At 45.2% G+C, this 14,331-nt stretch overlaps 1 protein-coding gene across 1 annotated transcript in view; it reads right to left on the bottom strand.

Moving 5' to 3' along the window:
• The window catches only part of NRAP (nebulin related anchoring protein), a 164,684-nt gene that overhangs the window by 49,186 nt on the left and 101,167 nt on the right, over nt 1-14,331 (bottom strand). The window contains exons 22-25 of the mRNA XM_056529361.1: nt 12,231-12,335; nt 8,722-8,829; nt 851-1,162; nt 389-493 (exon numbers count right to left, since the gene is read on the bottom strand). Of these exons, the coding sequence (XP_056385336.1) occupies nt 389-493; nt 851-1,162; nt 8,722-8,829; nt 12,231-12,335 (630 nt within the window). The remainder of the gene's footprint in view (nt 1-388; nt 494-850; nt 1,163-8,721; nt 8,830-12,230; nt 12,336-14,331) is intronic.

The raw sequence follows: 14,331 nt of genomic DNA, 5'->3' as shown, positions 1-14,331 counted from the left end.
ACAGAGGAAATTATTTTCTTTTTTAATTTCTTTTTTGTCTAGTCCACATTGCTCTCTGCTGACACCTCTGTCCGTGCCAGGAACTGTCCAGAGCAGCATAGGTTTGCTATGGGGATTTTCTCCTGCTCTGGACCGTTCCTGATACGGGCATCAGGTGTCAGCAGAGAGCACTGTGGACAAGACAAAAAATTAATTAAAAAAGAAACGAATTTCCTCTGTAGCATACAGCTGCTAAAAAGTACTGGAAGGGTAAAGATTTTTTAATAGAAGTCATTTACAAATCTGTTTAACTTTCTGGCACCAGTTGATTTTTGAAAAAAAATAAATAAATAAATAATGTTTTCCACCGGAGTACCCCTTTAAAAGGCACGGGATTCCCAGGACGCACCTCACTGATCAGCTCGCCGGCTTTCTTCGCTTGCACAACATCAAGGGATCCTTCAGTGATCCAGCCGACCCCCCTCATCCACTTCAGGTCCGATTTATACCGGTTCTGGAAGAACAAAGACAAATATAAAATCATGCACCAGGGGGCGCCCCCTTTATTGATTCCTATGGTCCTTACTAGAGATGAGCGAACTTACAGTAAATTCGATTCGTCACGAACTTCTCGGCTCGGCAGTTGATGCCTTATCCTGCATAAATTAGTTCAGCTTTCCGGTGCTCCCGTTGGCTGGAAAAGGTGGATACAGTCCTAGGAGACTCTTTCCTAGGACTGTATCCACCTTTTCCAGCCCACCGGAGCACCGGAAAGCTGAACTAATTTATGCAGGATAAGTCATCAACTGCCGAGCCGAGAAGTTCGTGACGAATCGAATTTACTGTAAGTTCGCTCATCTCTAGTCCTTACGTCACTCTGTAGGTCATAGGCCTTCTTCGCCCATTGAACCTTCATGTCAGTAGGCAGGGCGCTGTATCGGTGCAGAATGGTCCTGTAACCGCGTTCGGTGGCCAAGGCTTGGGCCATGGTGGCGTGCGCCATGTCTAACATGTCCATGGACGTGCGGTAGCGCGTCTTGGTGTCCTCAGAAGCTTTCTTGTACTCCAGATTGCTCTGCATCTTGGTCATCTGGAGAGAGTGGGACATCCGGGAGTCCTCTTCTGCCCGCTGGACCCCGATCATCTTACCCTTCGTCTTCTCGTAGCCCTCCTTATATTTGATCTGTGGGGTAAGGAGGTGAATGTCAGAAACTGTGAGGAGTCCAGGCTAAAGATAAAAGGGCCTCCGACCTGAAGGACAACGTATAAGACAGTGTTTCCCAACCAGGGTGCCTCCAGCTGTTGCAAAACTACAACTCCCAGCATGCCCGGACAGCCAACGGCTGTCCGGGCATGCTGGGAGTTGTAGTTTTGCTACAGCTGGAGAGCCACAGGTTGGGGAACACTGATCTAGAAGACAAGACAAACTTTCAGGGCATGCTGGGAGTTGTAGTTTTGCTACAGCTGGAGAGCCACAGGTTGGGGAACACTGATCTAGAAGACAAGACAAACTTTCAGGGCATGCTGGGAGTTGTAGTTTTGCTACAGCTGGAGAGCCACAGGTTGGGGAACACTGATCTAGAAGACAAGACAAACTTTCAGGGCATGCTGGGAGTTGTAGTTTTGCTACAGCTGGAGAGCCACAGGTTGGGGAACACTGATCTAGAAGACAAGACAAACTTTCAGGGCATGCTGGGAGTTGTAGTTTTGCTACAGCTGGAGAGCCACAGGTTGGGGAACACTGATCTAGAAGACGAGACAAACTTTCAGGGCATGCTGGGAGTTGTAGTTTTGCTACAGCTGGAGAGCCACAGGTTGGGGAACACTGATCTAGAAGACAAGACAAACTTTCAGGGCATGCTGGGAGTTGTAGTTTTGCTACAGCTGGAGAGCCACAGGTTGGGGAACACTGATCTAGAAGACAAGACAAACTTTCAGGGCATGCTGGGAGTTGTAGTTTTGCTACAGCTGGAAAGCCACAGGCTGGGGAACACTGATCTAGAAGACAAGACAAACTTTCAGGGCATGCTGGGAGTTGTAGTTTTGCTACAGCTGGAGAGCCACAGGTTGGGGAACACTGATCTAGAAGACAAGACAAACTTTCAGGGCATGCTGGGAGTTGTAGTTTTGCTACAGCTGGAGAGCCACAGGTTGGGGAACACTGATCTAGAAGACAAGACAAACTTTCAGGGCATGCTGGGAGTTGTAGTTCTGCTACAGCTGGAGAGCCACAGGTTGGGGAACGCTGATCTAGAAGACAAGACAAACTTTCAGGGCATGCTGGGAGTTGTAGTTTTGCTACAGCTGGAGAGCCACAGGTTGGGGAACACTGATCTAGAAGACAAGACAAACTTTCAGGGCATGCTGGGAGTTGTAGTTTTGCTACAGCTGGAGAGCCACAGGTTGGGGAACGCTGATCTAGAAGACAAGACAAACTTTCAGGGCATGCTGGGAGTTGTAGTTTTGCTACAGCTGGAGAGCCACAGGTTGGGGAACGCTGATCTAGAAGACGAGACAAACTTTCAGGGCATGCTGGGAGTTGTAGTTTTGCTACAGCTGGAGAGCCACAGGTTGGGGAACACTGATCTAGAAGACAAGACAAACTTTCAGGGCATGCTGGGAGTTGTAGTTTTGCTACAGCTGGAGAGCCACAGGTTGGGGAACGCTGATCTAGAAGACAAGACAAACTTTCAGGGCATGCTGGGAGTTGTAGTTTTGCTACAGCTGGAGAGCCACAGGCTGGGGAACGCTGATCTAGAAGACAAGACAAACTTTCAGGGCATGCTGGGAGTTGTAGTTTTGCTACAGCTGGAGAGCCACAGGTTGGGGAACACTGATCTAGAAGACAAGACAAACTTTCAGGGCATGCTGGGAGTTGTAGTTTTGCTACAGCTGGAGAGCCACAGGTTGGGGAACACTGATCTAGAAGACAAGACAAACTTTCAGGGCATGCTGGGAGTTGTAGTTTTGCTACAGCTGGAGAGCCACAGGCTGGGGAACACTGGTCTAGAAGACAAGACAAACTTTCAGGGCATGCTGGGAGTTGTAGTTTTGCTACAGCTGGAGAGCCACAGGTTGGGGAACACTGATCTAGAAGACAAGACAAACTTTCAGGGCATGCTGGGAGTTGTAGTTCTGCTACAGCTGGAGAGCCACAGGTTGGGGAACGCTGATCTAGAAGACAAGACAAACTTTCAGGGCATGCTGGGAGTTGTAGTTTTGCTACAGCTGGAGAGCCACAGGTTGGGGAACACTGATCTAGAAGACAAGACAAACTTTCAGGGCATGCTGGGAGTTGTAGTTTTGCTACAGCTGGAGAGCCACAGGTTGGGGAACGCTGATCTAGAAGACAAGACAAACTTTCAGGGCATGCTGGGAGTTGTAGTTTTGCTACAGCTGGAGAGCCACAGGTTGGGGAACGCTGATCTAGAAGACGAGACAAACTTTCAGGGCATGCTGGGAGTTGTAGTTTTGCTACAGCTGGAGAGCCACAGGTTGGGGAACACTGATCTAGAAGACAAGACAAACTTTCAGGGCATGCTGGGAGTTGTAGTTTTGCTACAGCTGGAGAGCCACAGGTTGGGGAACGCTGATCTAGAAGACAAGACAAACTTTCAGGGCATGCTGGGAGTTGTAGTTTTGCTACAGCTGGAGAGCCACAGGCTGGGGAACGCTGATCTAGAAGACAAGACAAACTTTCAGGGCATGCTGGGAGTTGTAGTTTTGCTACAGCTGGAGAGCCACAGGTTGGGGAACACTGATCTAGAAGACAAGACAAACTTTCAGGGCATGCTGGGAGTTGTAGTTTTGCTACAGCTGGAGAGCCACAGGTTGGGGAACACTGATCTAGAAGACAAGACAAACTTTCAGGGCATGCTGGGAGTTGTAGTTTTGCTACAGCTGGAGAGCCACAGGCTGGGGAACACTGGTCTAGAAGACAAGACAAACTTTCAGGGCATGCTGGGAGTTGTAGTTTTGCTACAGCTGGAGAGCCACAGGCTGGGGAACACTGATCTAGAAGACAAGACAAACTTTCAGGGCATGCTGGGAGTTGTAGTTTTGCTACAGCTGGAGAGCCACAGGTTGGGGAACACTGATCTAGAAGACAAGACAAACTTTCAGGGCATGCTGGGAGTTGTAGTTTTGCTACAGCTGGAGAGCCACAGGTTGGGGAACACTGATCTAGAAGACAAGACAAACTTTCAGGGCATGCTGGGAGTTGTAGTTTTGCTACAGCTGGAGAGCCACAGGTTGGGGAACACTGATCTAGAAGACAAGACAAACTTTCAGGGCATGCTGGGAGTTGTAGTTTTGCTACAGCTGGAGAGCCACAGGTTGGGGAACACTGATCTAGAAGACAAGACAAACTTTCCGGGCATGCTGGGAGTTGTAGTTTTGCTACAGCTGGAGAGCCACAGGTTGGGGAACACTGATCTAGAAGACAAGACAAACTTTCAGGGCATGCTGGGAGTTGTAGTTTTGCTACAGCTGGAGAGCCACAGGCTGGGGAACACTGATCTAGAAGACAAGACAAACTTTCAGGGCATGCTGGGAGTTGTAGTTTTGCTACAGCTGGAGAGCCACAGGCTGGGGAACACTGATCTAGAAGACAAGACAAACTTTCAGGGCATGCTGGGAGTTGTAGTTTTGACACAGCTGGAGGCACCCTGGTTGGGAAACACTGATATAAGACGAGACTGAATCAGGTTAAAGAGGCTCAAGCCAAAACCCAATGTTAAAGGGGTACTCCGGTGGAAAACTTTTATTTTATTTTTTTTATTTTTGTTTAACTCAACTGGTGCCAGAAAGTTAAACAGATTTGTAAATTTGTAAAATCTATTAAAAAATCTTAATCCTTCCAGTACTTATAAGCTGCTGAATACTACAGAGGAAATTCTTTTCTTTTTGGAACACAGAGCTCTCTGTTGACATCACGAGCACTGTGCTCTCTGCTGACATCTCTGTCCATTTTAGGAACTGTCCAGAGCAGCATATGTTTTCTATGGGGATTTTCTCCTGCTCTGGACAGTTCCTAAAATGGACAGAGATGTCAGCAGAGAGCACTGTGCTCGTGATGTCAGCAGAGAGTTCTGTGTTCCAAAAAAGAAAAGAATTTCCTCTGTAGTATTCAGCAGCTAATAAGTACTGGAAGGATTAAGATTTTTTTTTTAATAGAAGTAATTTACAAATCTGTTTAACTTTCTGGCACCAGTTGACTTAAAAAATAAATAAATAAATAAATAAATAAATAATTCCACCGGAGTACCCCTTTAATGTCAACTCAATGACAATATTCACTGGGAATTTCTTCTATTTAAAGAAGCGCTTAAGGTTTGTTTTTTTGGCCATATCATACACACTCACCATCACTGTTCCAGCACAGCTACATCTATACCTTTCCATACAGTAACTGGGTCATGTGACCACCAGCCTGACTTTCCAACACTTTCAGTCGGAACAGTATGTCAATTCTAGGTTCTGATTTCCTGTGAACTACAGGATAATGTCATCACCTAACCAGCTCTATCTGTATACTGCTGCTATCTCTATGGGATCAGGATATATAGTAGTTATACACCTCCCCTCCAGCTCTATCTGTATACTGCTGCTATGGGATTAGGATATGTAGTAGTTATACACCTCTCCTCCAGCTCTATCTGTATACTGCTGCTATCTCTATGGGATCAGGATATATAGTAGTTATACACCTCCCCTCCAGCTCTATCTGTATACTGCTGCTATGGGATTAGGATATGTAGTAGTTATACACCTCTCCTCCAGCTCTATCTGTATACTGCTGCTATCTCTATGGGACCAGGATATATAGTAGTTATACTTATCTCCTCTAGCTCTATCTGTATACTGCTGCTATCTCTATGGGATCAGGATATATAGTAGTTATACACCTCCCCTCCAGCTCTATCTGTATACTGCTGCTATCGCTATGGGATCAGGATATATAGTAGTTATACACCTCCCCTCCAGCTCTATCTGTATACTGCTGCTGTTATCTCTGTGGGATCAGGAGATATAAAAACTATTTTGCCGCAATTGTACAAATCATAGTAAAAAAAAAACTTCTCCAAGATTTTTATGGAAATCGCAGCAGAAACTGTCAAAATGTAGTAACATTTTAAGAAAATGCTGTAAAAATTCAACATGTGCACAGACTTCACATCTTTTTTTTTTTTAAACATCTCAACTCATCTCAATTGTATCAAATTTCTTTCATCTAAGGCTCGGTTCAGACTACGTAATCTTCGGGCAGAAAATTTCCGCCCGGAGACTCCGAGTGCCGCCAGCGGACACTTCAGTCTCCAATAGACCGCAATGTGTTCCGCGCGGATTTCCGCCTGAAGAAAGACCAACCCCTTTCTTCAGGCAGAAATTTCTAAGCGGATTTTCCGTTCACAAATTCCGCTTCACAAATTCCGCAGTGTGTATTTATGAACGGAAAACCATTCACTACACTAGACATTGTAGCAAGCGGAATTTCCACCTGCAATTTCACAAACAACTTGTCTGAAATCCCATGCCTGTCACATCATCTAAAACAGGTAAGCACAAGACATACACAATAACCTCCACATTATTCTCTATTAATAGCCTATGCTGCACTTTATAAGCAAAAAAATAATTAAAAAAAACATTCTCCTCTGAGTTCACCTTTAAAGGGGAACAGCTTTTGATACTTTTTTTTTAAATATTTGAAGGACTGAATTGTGTCTGACTTAAAGGGGTATTCCAGGAAAAAACTTTTTTTTATATATATCAACTGGCTCCAGAAAGTTAAACAGATTTGTAAATTACTTCTATTAAAAAATCTTACTCCTTCCAACAATTATCAGCTGCTGAAGTTGAGTTGTTCTTTTCTGTCTGACAACAGTGCTCTCTGCTGACACCTCTGTCTGTCTCGGGAACTGCACAGAGTAGAAGGGGTTTTCTATGGGGATTTGCTTCTACTCTGGACAGTTCCCGAGACACGTGTCATCAGAGAGCACTTAGACAGAAAAGAACAACTCAACTTCAGCAGCTCATAAGTACTGAAAGGATTAAGATTTTTTAATAGAAGTAATTTACAAATCTGTTTAAATTTCTGGAGCCAGTTGAGATAAAAACCTTACCAATGTCCCATGTACCCCAAAATTGTACCACTAAAAATGTCAACTCTTGACGGAAAAAATTTGCCATCACACAACATTGTCGGGATAAAAATATAAAAAATAAACAAAAATACAGCTCTCAAATAATAGTAATGCACTAACAAGATTTTTTTTTTAAATCAAAAATATTTTTTAGGGTGCGTTCCCACCTGGCATATACGCAGCGTATTTCACGCTGCGCAAAATTTACGGCAGTAGCGGGAAATACGCTGCGTATTCCTTGCCCACTATACACACAGGGCTTTCCGGCGGCAGCTCTATGCGTGTAGTGAGTTTTGGAGGCGGAGCCGTGTGCCGGCGTGACTGTGACGCGCGGCTCCGCCTCCAAAACTCACTACACGCATAGAGCTGCCGCCGGAAAGCCCTGTGTGTATAGTGAGCAAGGAATACGCAGCGTATTTCCCGCTGCTGCCGTAAATTTTGCGCAGCGTGAAATACGCTGCGTATACGCCCTGTGGGAACGCACCCTTATAGTATATAATTAATAAACCATGAAATAAAGTACCGTATTTCTCGCCGTATAAGACGCACTTTTTCTTCCCCAAAACTGTGGGGGGGGGGGGGAAGTTGGTGCGTCTTATACGGCGAATACCTGCGGCCATCAATGGCCGGGACCCGCCGCTAATACAGGACATCACCGATCGCGGTGATGCCCTGTATTAACCCTTCAGACGCGGCGATCAAAGCTGACCGCCGCGTCTGAAGCGAAAATAACACTAACCCGGCTGTTCAGTCGGGCTGTTTGGACCGCCGCGGTGAAATCGCGGCGTCCCGAACAGCTTACAGGACACCGGGAGGGACCTTACCTGCCTCCTCTGTGTCTGCTCCGTGCCGGGAACCCCTGCGCTCTCCTTCGACGTCATCACGTCTTCGTGCACGCGTGTGTAGCGGCGTGATGGCGGCGACGTGATGGCGGCGACGGAGAGCGTGGATCCCAGGGAAGAAGACGTCCGGAGCGTCGGGGACACCATGGGGACGCGGCGACATCGATGGAGCGACATCCAGGGCAGTGGTGACGGGTCCGGAGCGGCGGGCACACGTGAGTATTACCTCCTATACCAGTGGTCTTCAACCTGCGGACCTCCAGATGTTGCAAAACTACAACTCCCAGCATGCCCGGACAGCCGTTGGCTGTCCGGGCATGCTGGGAGTTGTAGTTTTGCAACATCTGGAGGTCCGCAGGTTGAAGACCACTGTTGGGTTCAGAATCTTAATTTTTTAAGATTTTGTACCTATAATTGGGTGCGTCTTATACGCCGGTGCGTCCTATAGGGGAAAAATACGGTACGTAAATGAGGTCTCGCCATAATCGTACCGACCTGCAGAATAAAATTATTATTATGTTATTGATAACGCACAGTGAACACTGTAAAAAAAAAAAATTATAATAATTTGCCAAAATGACTGCTTTTTGGTAATCCCTCCTCACTAAAAATTTGATAAAAATTGATTAAAATGTCAGACATACCCCAAAATGGTACTATTCAAAACTGCTACTTATCCCGCATAAAATAAGAACCCACACAGCTCCAATGGTAAAAATATATATAATAAAAGGTTACACATCGCAGGTACTCACATCACTAGCGAGGTCACGTTTGGCTTTGGCGGTGAGGATAGACAGCGAATCCAAGCGCAGCTCAAACCCCTTGTCCTTCTGATTCTCCCAGCTGCTTTTATATCGTTTCTGGACAGGAAAATGAGGGAGAAAACAAATATATCCATATATACTCGAGTATAAGCCGACCCGAATATAAGCCCCTAATTTCACCCCAAAAACCCAGGAAAAGTTATTGACTCGACTATAAGCCTAGGGTGGGAAATACATCATCCCCCCATCATCATCCAGACCCCCATTATTATCACCCTCATCATCATCATCACCGCCTGTCATCATCCCCCCTTCATCATCACCCTGTCATCATCCCCCTCGTCCTCATCCCCCCCCCCCCTTCATCATCACCGCCTGTAAATCCCTTCATCAGTGGTCTTCAACCTGCGGACCTGCAGATGTTGCAAAACTACAACTCCCAGCATGCCCGGACAGCCATGCTGGAAGTTGTAGTTTTGAAACATCTGGAGGTCCGCAGGTTGAAGACCACTGAGGCCTTCGTCATCATCCAGACCCCCCCCCCCCCCCCTTTAGTATTCTACTAACCTACCCTCGGTGGGAAGGAAGGGTGAGCTGGTCCGGGCCGCCTATGCTGCAGGGACCGTCCGGGGGGGAGGGTTAGTCGTTCTGGGCTGTCCATCTTCACCGGGCGGCCCTCTTCTTCGCTCCGGGCCGGCCCTGGACTAGTGACGTTGCCTTGACGACGATGCACAGGGACGTCCGTGCGCAGCAGACGTCCGTGACGTCCCTGCGCAATGAACGTCCCTGTGCGTCGTCGTCAAGGCAACGTCACTAGTCCAGGGCGGAGAAGAGGTCCTCCCGATGAAGATGGACAGCACAGAACGACTAACCCTCCCCCCCGGACGGTCCCTGAAGCATAGATGGCCCGGACCAGCTCATCCTTCCTTCCCACCGAGGGGAGGTGAGTAGAAAACTAAATGGGGGGGGGGGGGTCTGGATGATGACATAGGCTGCAGTGGTCTTCAACCTGCCGACCTCCAGAGGTTTCAAAGCTACAACTCCCAGCATGCCCGGACAGCCGATGGCTGTCCGGGCATGCTGGGAGTTGTAGTTTTGCAACCTTTGGAGGTCTGCAGGTTGAAGACCACTGAGAAAGGATTGACAGGCAGAGAGTTCACTCGAGTATAAGCCGAGGGGGGAGTTTTCAGCACGAAAAATCGTGCTGAAAAACTCGGCTTATACTCGAGTATATACGGTATACAACAATGAAGCTTATGGGGGGGGATATTGAAATAAATACTATGCATCTAAGACCGATTGCATCACTAAGGTGGGGCCCTTCAGATAAGGACACCTACATTTTGCACTTACACAGGTTAGCTGAAAATAGAGCAAACACCCCCTAAATCTATTGCATGTGATGTTCAATTAGTGGGTGGTCCCTGTCAGCAAAGACTATGATGGTGTCGTCCCCCATCTTATATATAAATCTCAACAACAGTTTTCCTCTCCTAGCATTTTACAGGTTGGTGGAAATGCAGCCCCCTTCTCATACCTACACCTAGGTGAAATCCTGTCCACAGTCAAGTCACTGTTCCTTTCCCTTGGAGTCTTCAACCTCAAAAAGTTTTCTATGTCTTCTTCAGAAAGGAGAAGGCTGAACAAGGGCCCCTCTGCAATACACTTATCTCTTCAGTTGCCTACGATCGGAGTGCTGGGTGACTGTCATGTCATTAAAAGTTTTCCTGCCCATGTATCTATGGGTATCATTTCATGAATCAAAGTCATGTGAGTAAAGAAAATCTAAGGGTACGTTCACACATGCGTATTTTCTGCTGCAGATTTGCTGCCCATTGGCTTCAATAGTTAGCAAAATCTGCTAAAGCGAATCTCTGTGAAAATCCTCATCAGTAGTTTCAGTTCATTCGACTGTGAAAATTAACACCTGTGTACATTTTGATCTGCATTAGTCATTCAGAGAGGAGAAAGCTAAACAAGGGCCTCTCTGCAACACACTGTCAGAGTTGGTGCAGAGTGACTGTCATGTCATCGAAAGTTTTCCTGCTCATGTCTGTGGGTGGGTATCATGTCACAAACCGGAGTTATGTGAGCAAAGAAACTATATTTTGCACCACAATTAAAGGGGTACTCCGGTAGAAAACATTATTTTATTTTTTAAATCAACTGGTGCCAGAAAGTTAAACAGATTTGTAAATCACTTCTATTAAAAAATCTTGACCCTTCCAGTACTTTTTAGCAGCTGTATGCTACAGAGGAAATTCTTTTCTTTTTGAATTTCTTTTTTGTATTGTCCACAGTGCTCTCTGCTGACACCTCTGTCCGTATCAGGAACTGTCCAGAGCAGCATAGGTTTGCTATGGGGATTTTCTCCTGCTCTGGACAGTTCCTGATACAGGCATCAGGTGTCAGCAGAGAGCACTGTGGACAAGACAAAAAAGAAATGAAAAAAGAAAATAATTTTCTCTGTAGCATACAGCTGCTAAAAAGTACTGGAAGGGTAAAGATTTTTTTAATAGAAGTAATTTACAAATCTGTTTAACTTTCTGGCACCAGTTGATTAAAAAAAAAAAAAAAAAGTTTTCCACCGGAGTACCCCTTTAACCAACCTGTGAAGATCATCAGCAGTTTCAGTTCATTGGACTGTTAAAGGGATATTCCAGGAAAAAAATGTTTTATATCAACTGGCTCCAGAAAGTTAAACAGATTTGTAAATTACTTCTATAAAAAAAAAAAAAAAAATCTTAATCCTTCCAATAATTATCAGCTGCTGAAGTTGAGTTGTTCTTTTCTGTCTGGCAACAGTGCTCTCTGCTGACACCTCTGTCTGTCTCGGGAACTGCACAGAGTAGAAGAGGTTTGCTATGGGGATCTGCTTCTACTCTGGACAGTTCCCGAGACACATGTCATCAGAGAGCACTTAGGCAGAAAAGAACGACTCAACTTCAGCAGCTCATAAGTACTGAAAGGATTAAGATTTTTTAATAGAAGTAATTTACAAATCTGTTTAACTTACCGGAGCCAGTTGATATATAAAACAAGTTTTTTTTCTGGATAACCCCTTTAACGTTCACATCTATGTTCTTTTGTATCCGCATTAGTCATTCAGAGAGGAGAAGGTCAACCAAGGGCCTCTCTACTAACCTCTTCAGTAGCCTACGCGATACAACTCTATTGACAAAAAAGATAATTGGGTCTTAAAGGAAACATCACCACCCTGCCACATGACATATTCTTAGGACTACTACTCTCAACTCGACTGCAGTACACCGCTCATTAGTGTTGAGCACGAATATTCGTCATGCCAATTTTTATCGCGAATATCGGCACTTCGCGATTCTGCGAATATTTAGAATATAGTGCTATATATTCGTAAAGAGTAAATTTTTTTTTCCACATGCAAATTTTTATGCAAATTTTCTATGTGAATTTTTTTTTCACATGCAAAGTTTTTATGCAAATTTTATGCAAATTTAGTTGCGGAGGAGTCATCTCACCTCGCTCAGGTTGGCAGCGTTGATCCTGGCTTGTTGGAAGACGGGGTCGTCGTTGTGAATAGTGTAATGGTGGCGGAGATCCTCTGTGCCAGATTTATACGCAATCTGCATCAAAATAACTGGAATTTTAGTATACAGTAGAGGCCTCCAAACTGTGGTCCTCCAGCTGTTGCAAAACTACAACTCCCAGCATGCCCGGACAGCCAACGGCTGTCCGGGCATGCTGGGAGTTGTAGTTTTGCAACAGCTGGAGGTCCACCGTTTGGAAACCACTGATATACAGGGTCAGAATTCCCCAATCTGTGTAGATATTGAAATCATCATAACTAGCAAAAGGGTGTGAAAACTTAAAGGGGTACTCCAATGGAAAACATTATTTTTTTTTTTATTATTAATATTATTATTATTATTATTTTTTTTAATCAACTGGTGCCACAAAATTAAACAGATTTGTAAATGACGTCTATAAAAAAAAATCTTAATCCTTCCAGTACTTATCAGCTGCTGTATGCTCCACAGGAAGTTCTTTTCTTTTTGAATTTCCTTTCTGCCTGACCACAGTGCTCTCTGCTGACACCTCTGTCAATTTTAGGAACTGTCCAGGGTAGGAGCAAATCCCCATAGAAAACCTCTCCCATGCTCTGGAGAGTTCCTAAAATGGACAGAGGTGTCAGCAGAGAGCAGAAAGGAAATTCAAAAAGAAAAAAAACTTCCTGTGGATCATAACAGCAGCTCATAAGTACTGGAAGGATTAAGATTTTTTTAATAGAAGTAATTTACAAATCCCTTTAACTTTTGGGCACCAGTTCATTTAAAAAAAAAAATTTCCAGTGGAGTACCCCTTTAAAGGAGGTCTGCAGCTATAGACACTTATCCGCAGGATAAGGGATAAAGGGGTACTCCAGTGTAAAACATTTTTTTTTCATATTAACTGGCGCAAGAAAGTTAAACAGATTTGTAAATTACTTCTATTAAAACATCTTAATCCTTCCAGTACTTAACAGCTGCTGTATACTTCACAGGAAGTTGTATTGTTCCTTTCTGTCTGACCACAGTGCTCTCTGCTGACACCTCTGTCCATGTCAGGAACTGTCCAGAGCAGGAGCAAATCCCCACAGCAAACCTCTCCTGTTCTGGACAGTTCCTGACATGGACAGAGGTGTCAGCAGAGAGCACTGTGCTCAGACAGAAAAGAACAACTCAGCTTCCTGTAGTATTCAGCAGCTGGTAATCCTTCCAGTACTTATCAGCTGCTGAATACTACAGAGGAAATTATTTTCTTTTTGGAACACAGAACTGTCTGCTGACATCACGAGCACAGTGCTCTCTGCTGAATCATGACCACAGTGCTCTCTGATGACATCTCTGTCCATTTTAAGAACTGTCCAGAGTAGGAGAAAATCCCCATAGCAAACATATGCTGCTCTGGACAGTTCCTAAAATGGACAGAGATGTCAAAAGAGCACTGTGCTCGTGATTTCAGCAGAGAGCACTGTGTTTCAAATAGAAAATAATTTCCTCTGTAGTATTCAGCAGCTAATAAGTACTGGAAGGATTAAGATTTTTTAAATAGAAGTAATTTACAAATCTGTTTAACTTTCTGGAGCCAGTTGATATGAATAAAAATAGTTTTCTACAGGAGTACTCCTAAAGGTGTCTGATCGCGGGGGGTTCGAACGCTGAGACCTCCGCGATCTCCTGTACTGGGCCCTGGCTCTCCCCATGCAGGAGGCGATTGTGCCTCCCCGCCTCTCCAATAGAGCTGTATGGAGGGGGCGTATCGTCGACCTGAGTGAGCGGTAATGCAGGGTCCCAGTACGGGAGATCATGGGGGGGTCCCAACGGTTGGACCCCCCCCCCGCGATCAGACACTTATCCCCTATCCTGTGGCTGCAGTACTCATTTATGTAAACAAGACACATTTGTCCTCTGTGCAAGCACTGGAAGATTTCAGATCTAGAGCCTGCTGAATTATGAATGCAGCTCTGGAGAATAAAACTGTACCATTAAAACATACATTATACTTTCCAGAGTGCAAGTCACCAGAGCAAACTCTGAGCAGACACTGATCAAGCAGGGAATACTGGGAGATTTCAGACCC

Source organism: Hyla sarda, chromosome 7 (assembly GCF_029499605.1).
Source record: "Hyla sarda isolate aHylSar1 chromosome 7, aHylSar1.hap1, whole genome shotgun sequence".
NCBI lineage: Eukaryota > Metazoa > Chordata > Amphibia > Anura > Hylidae > Hyla > Hyla sarda.
This window is presented reverse-complemented; position numbering and strand designations above follow the sequence as displayed.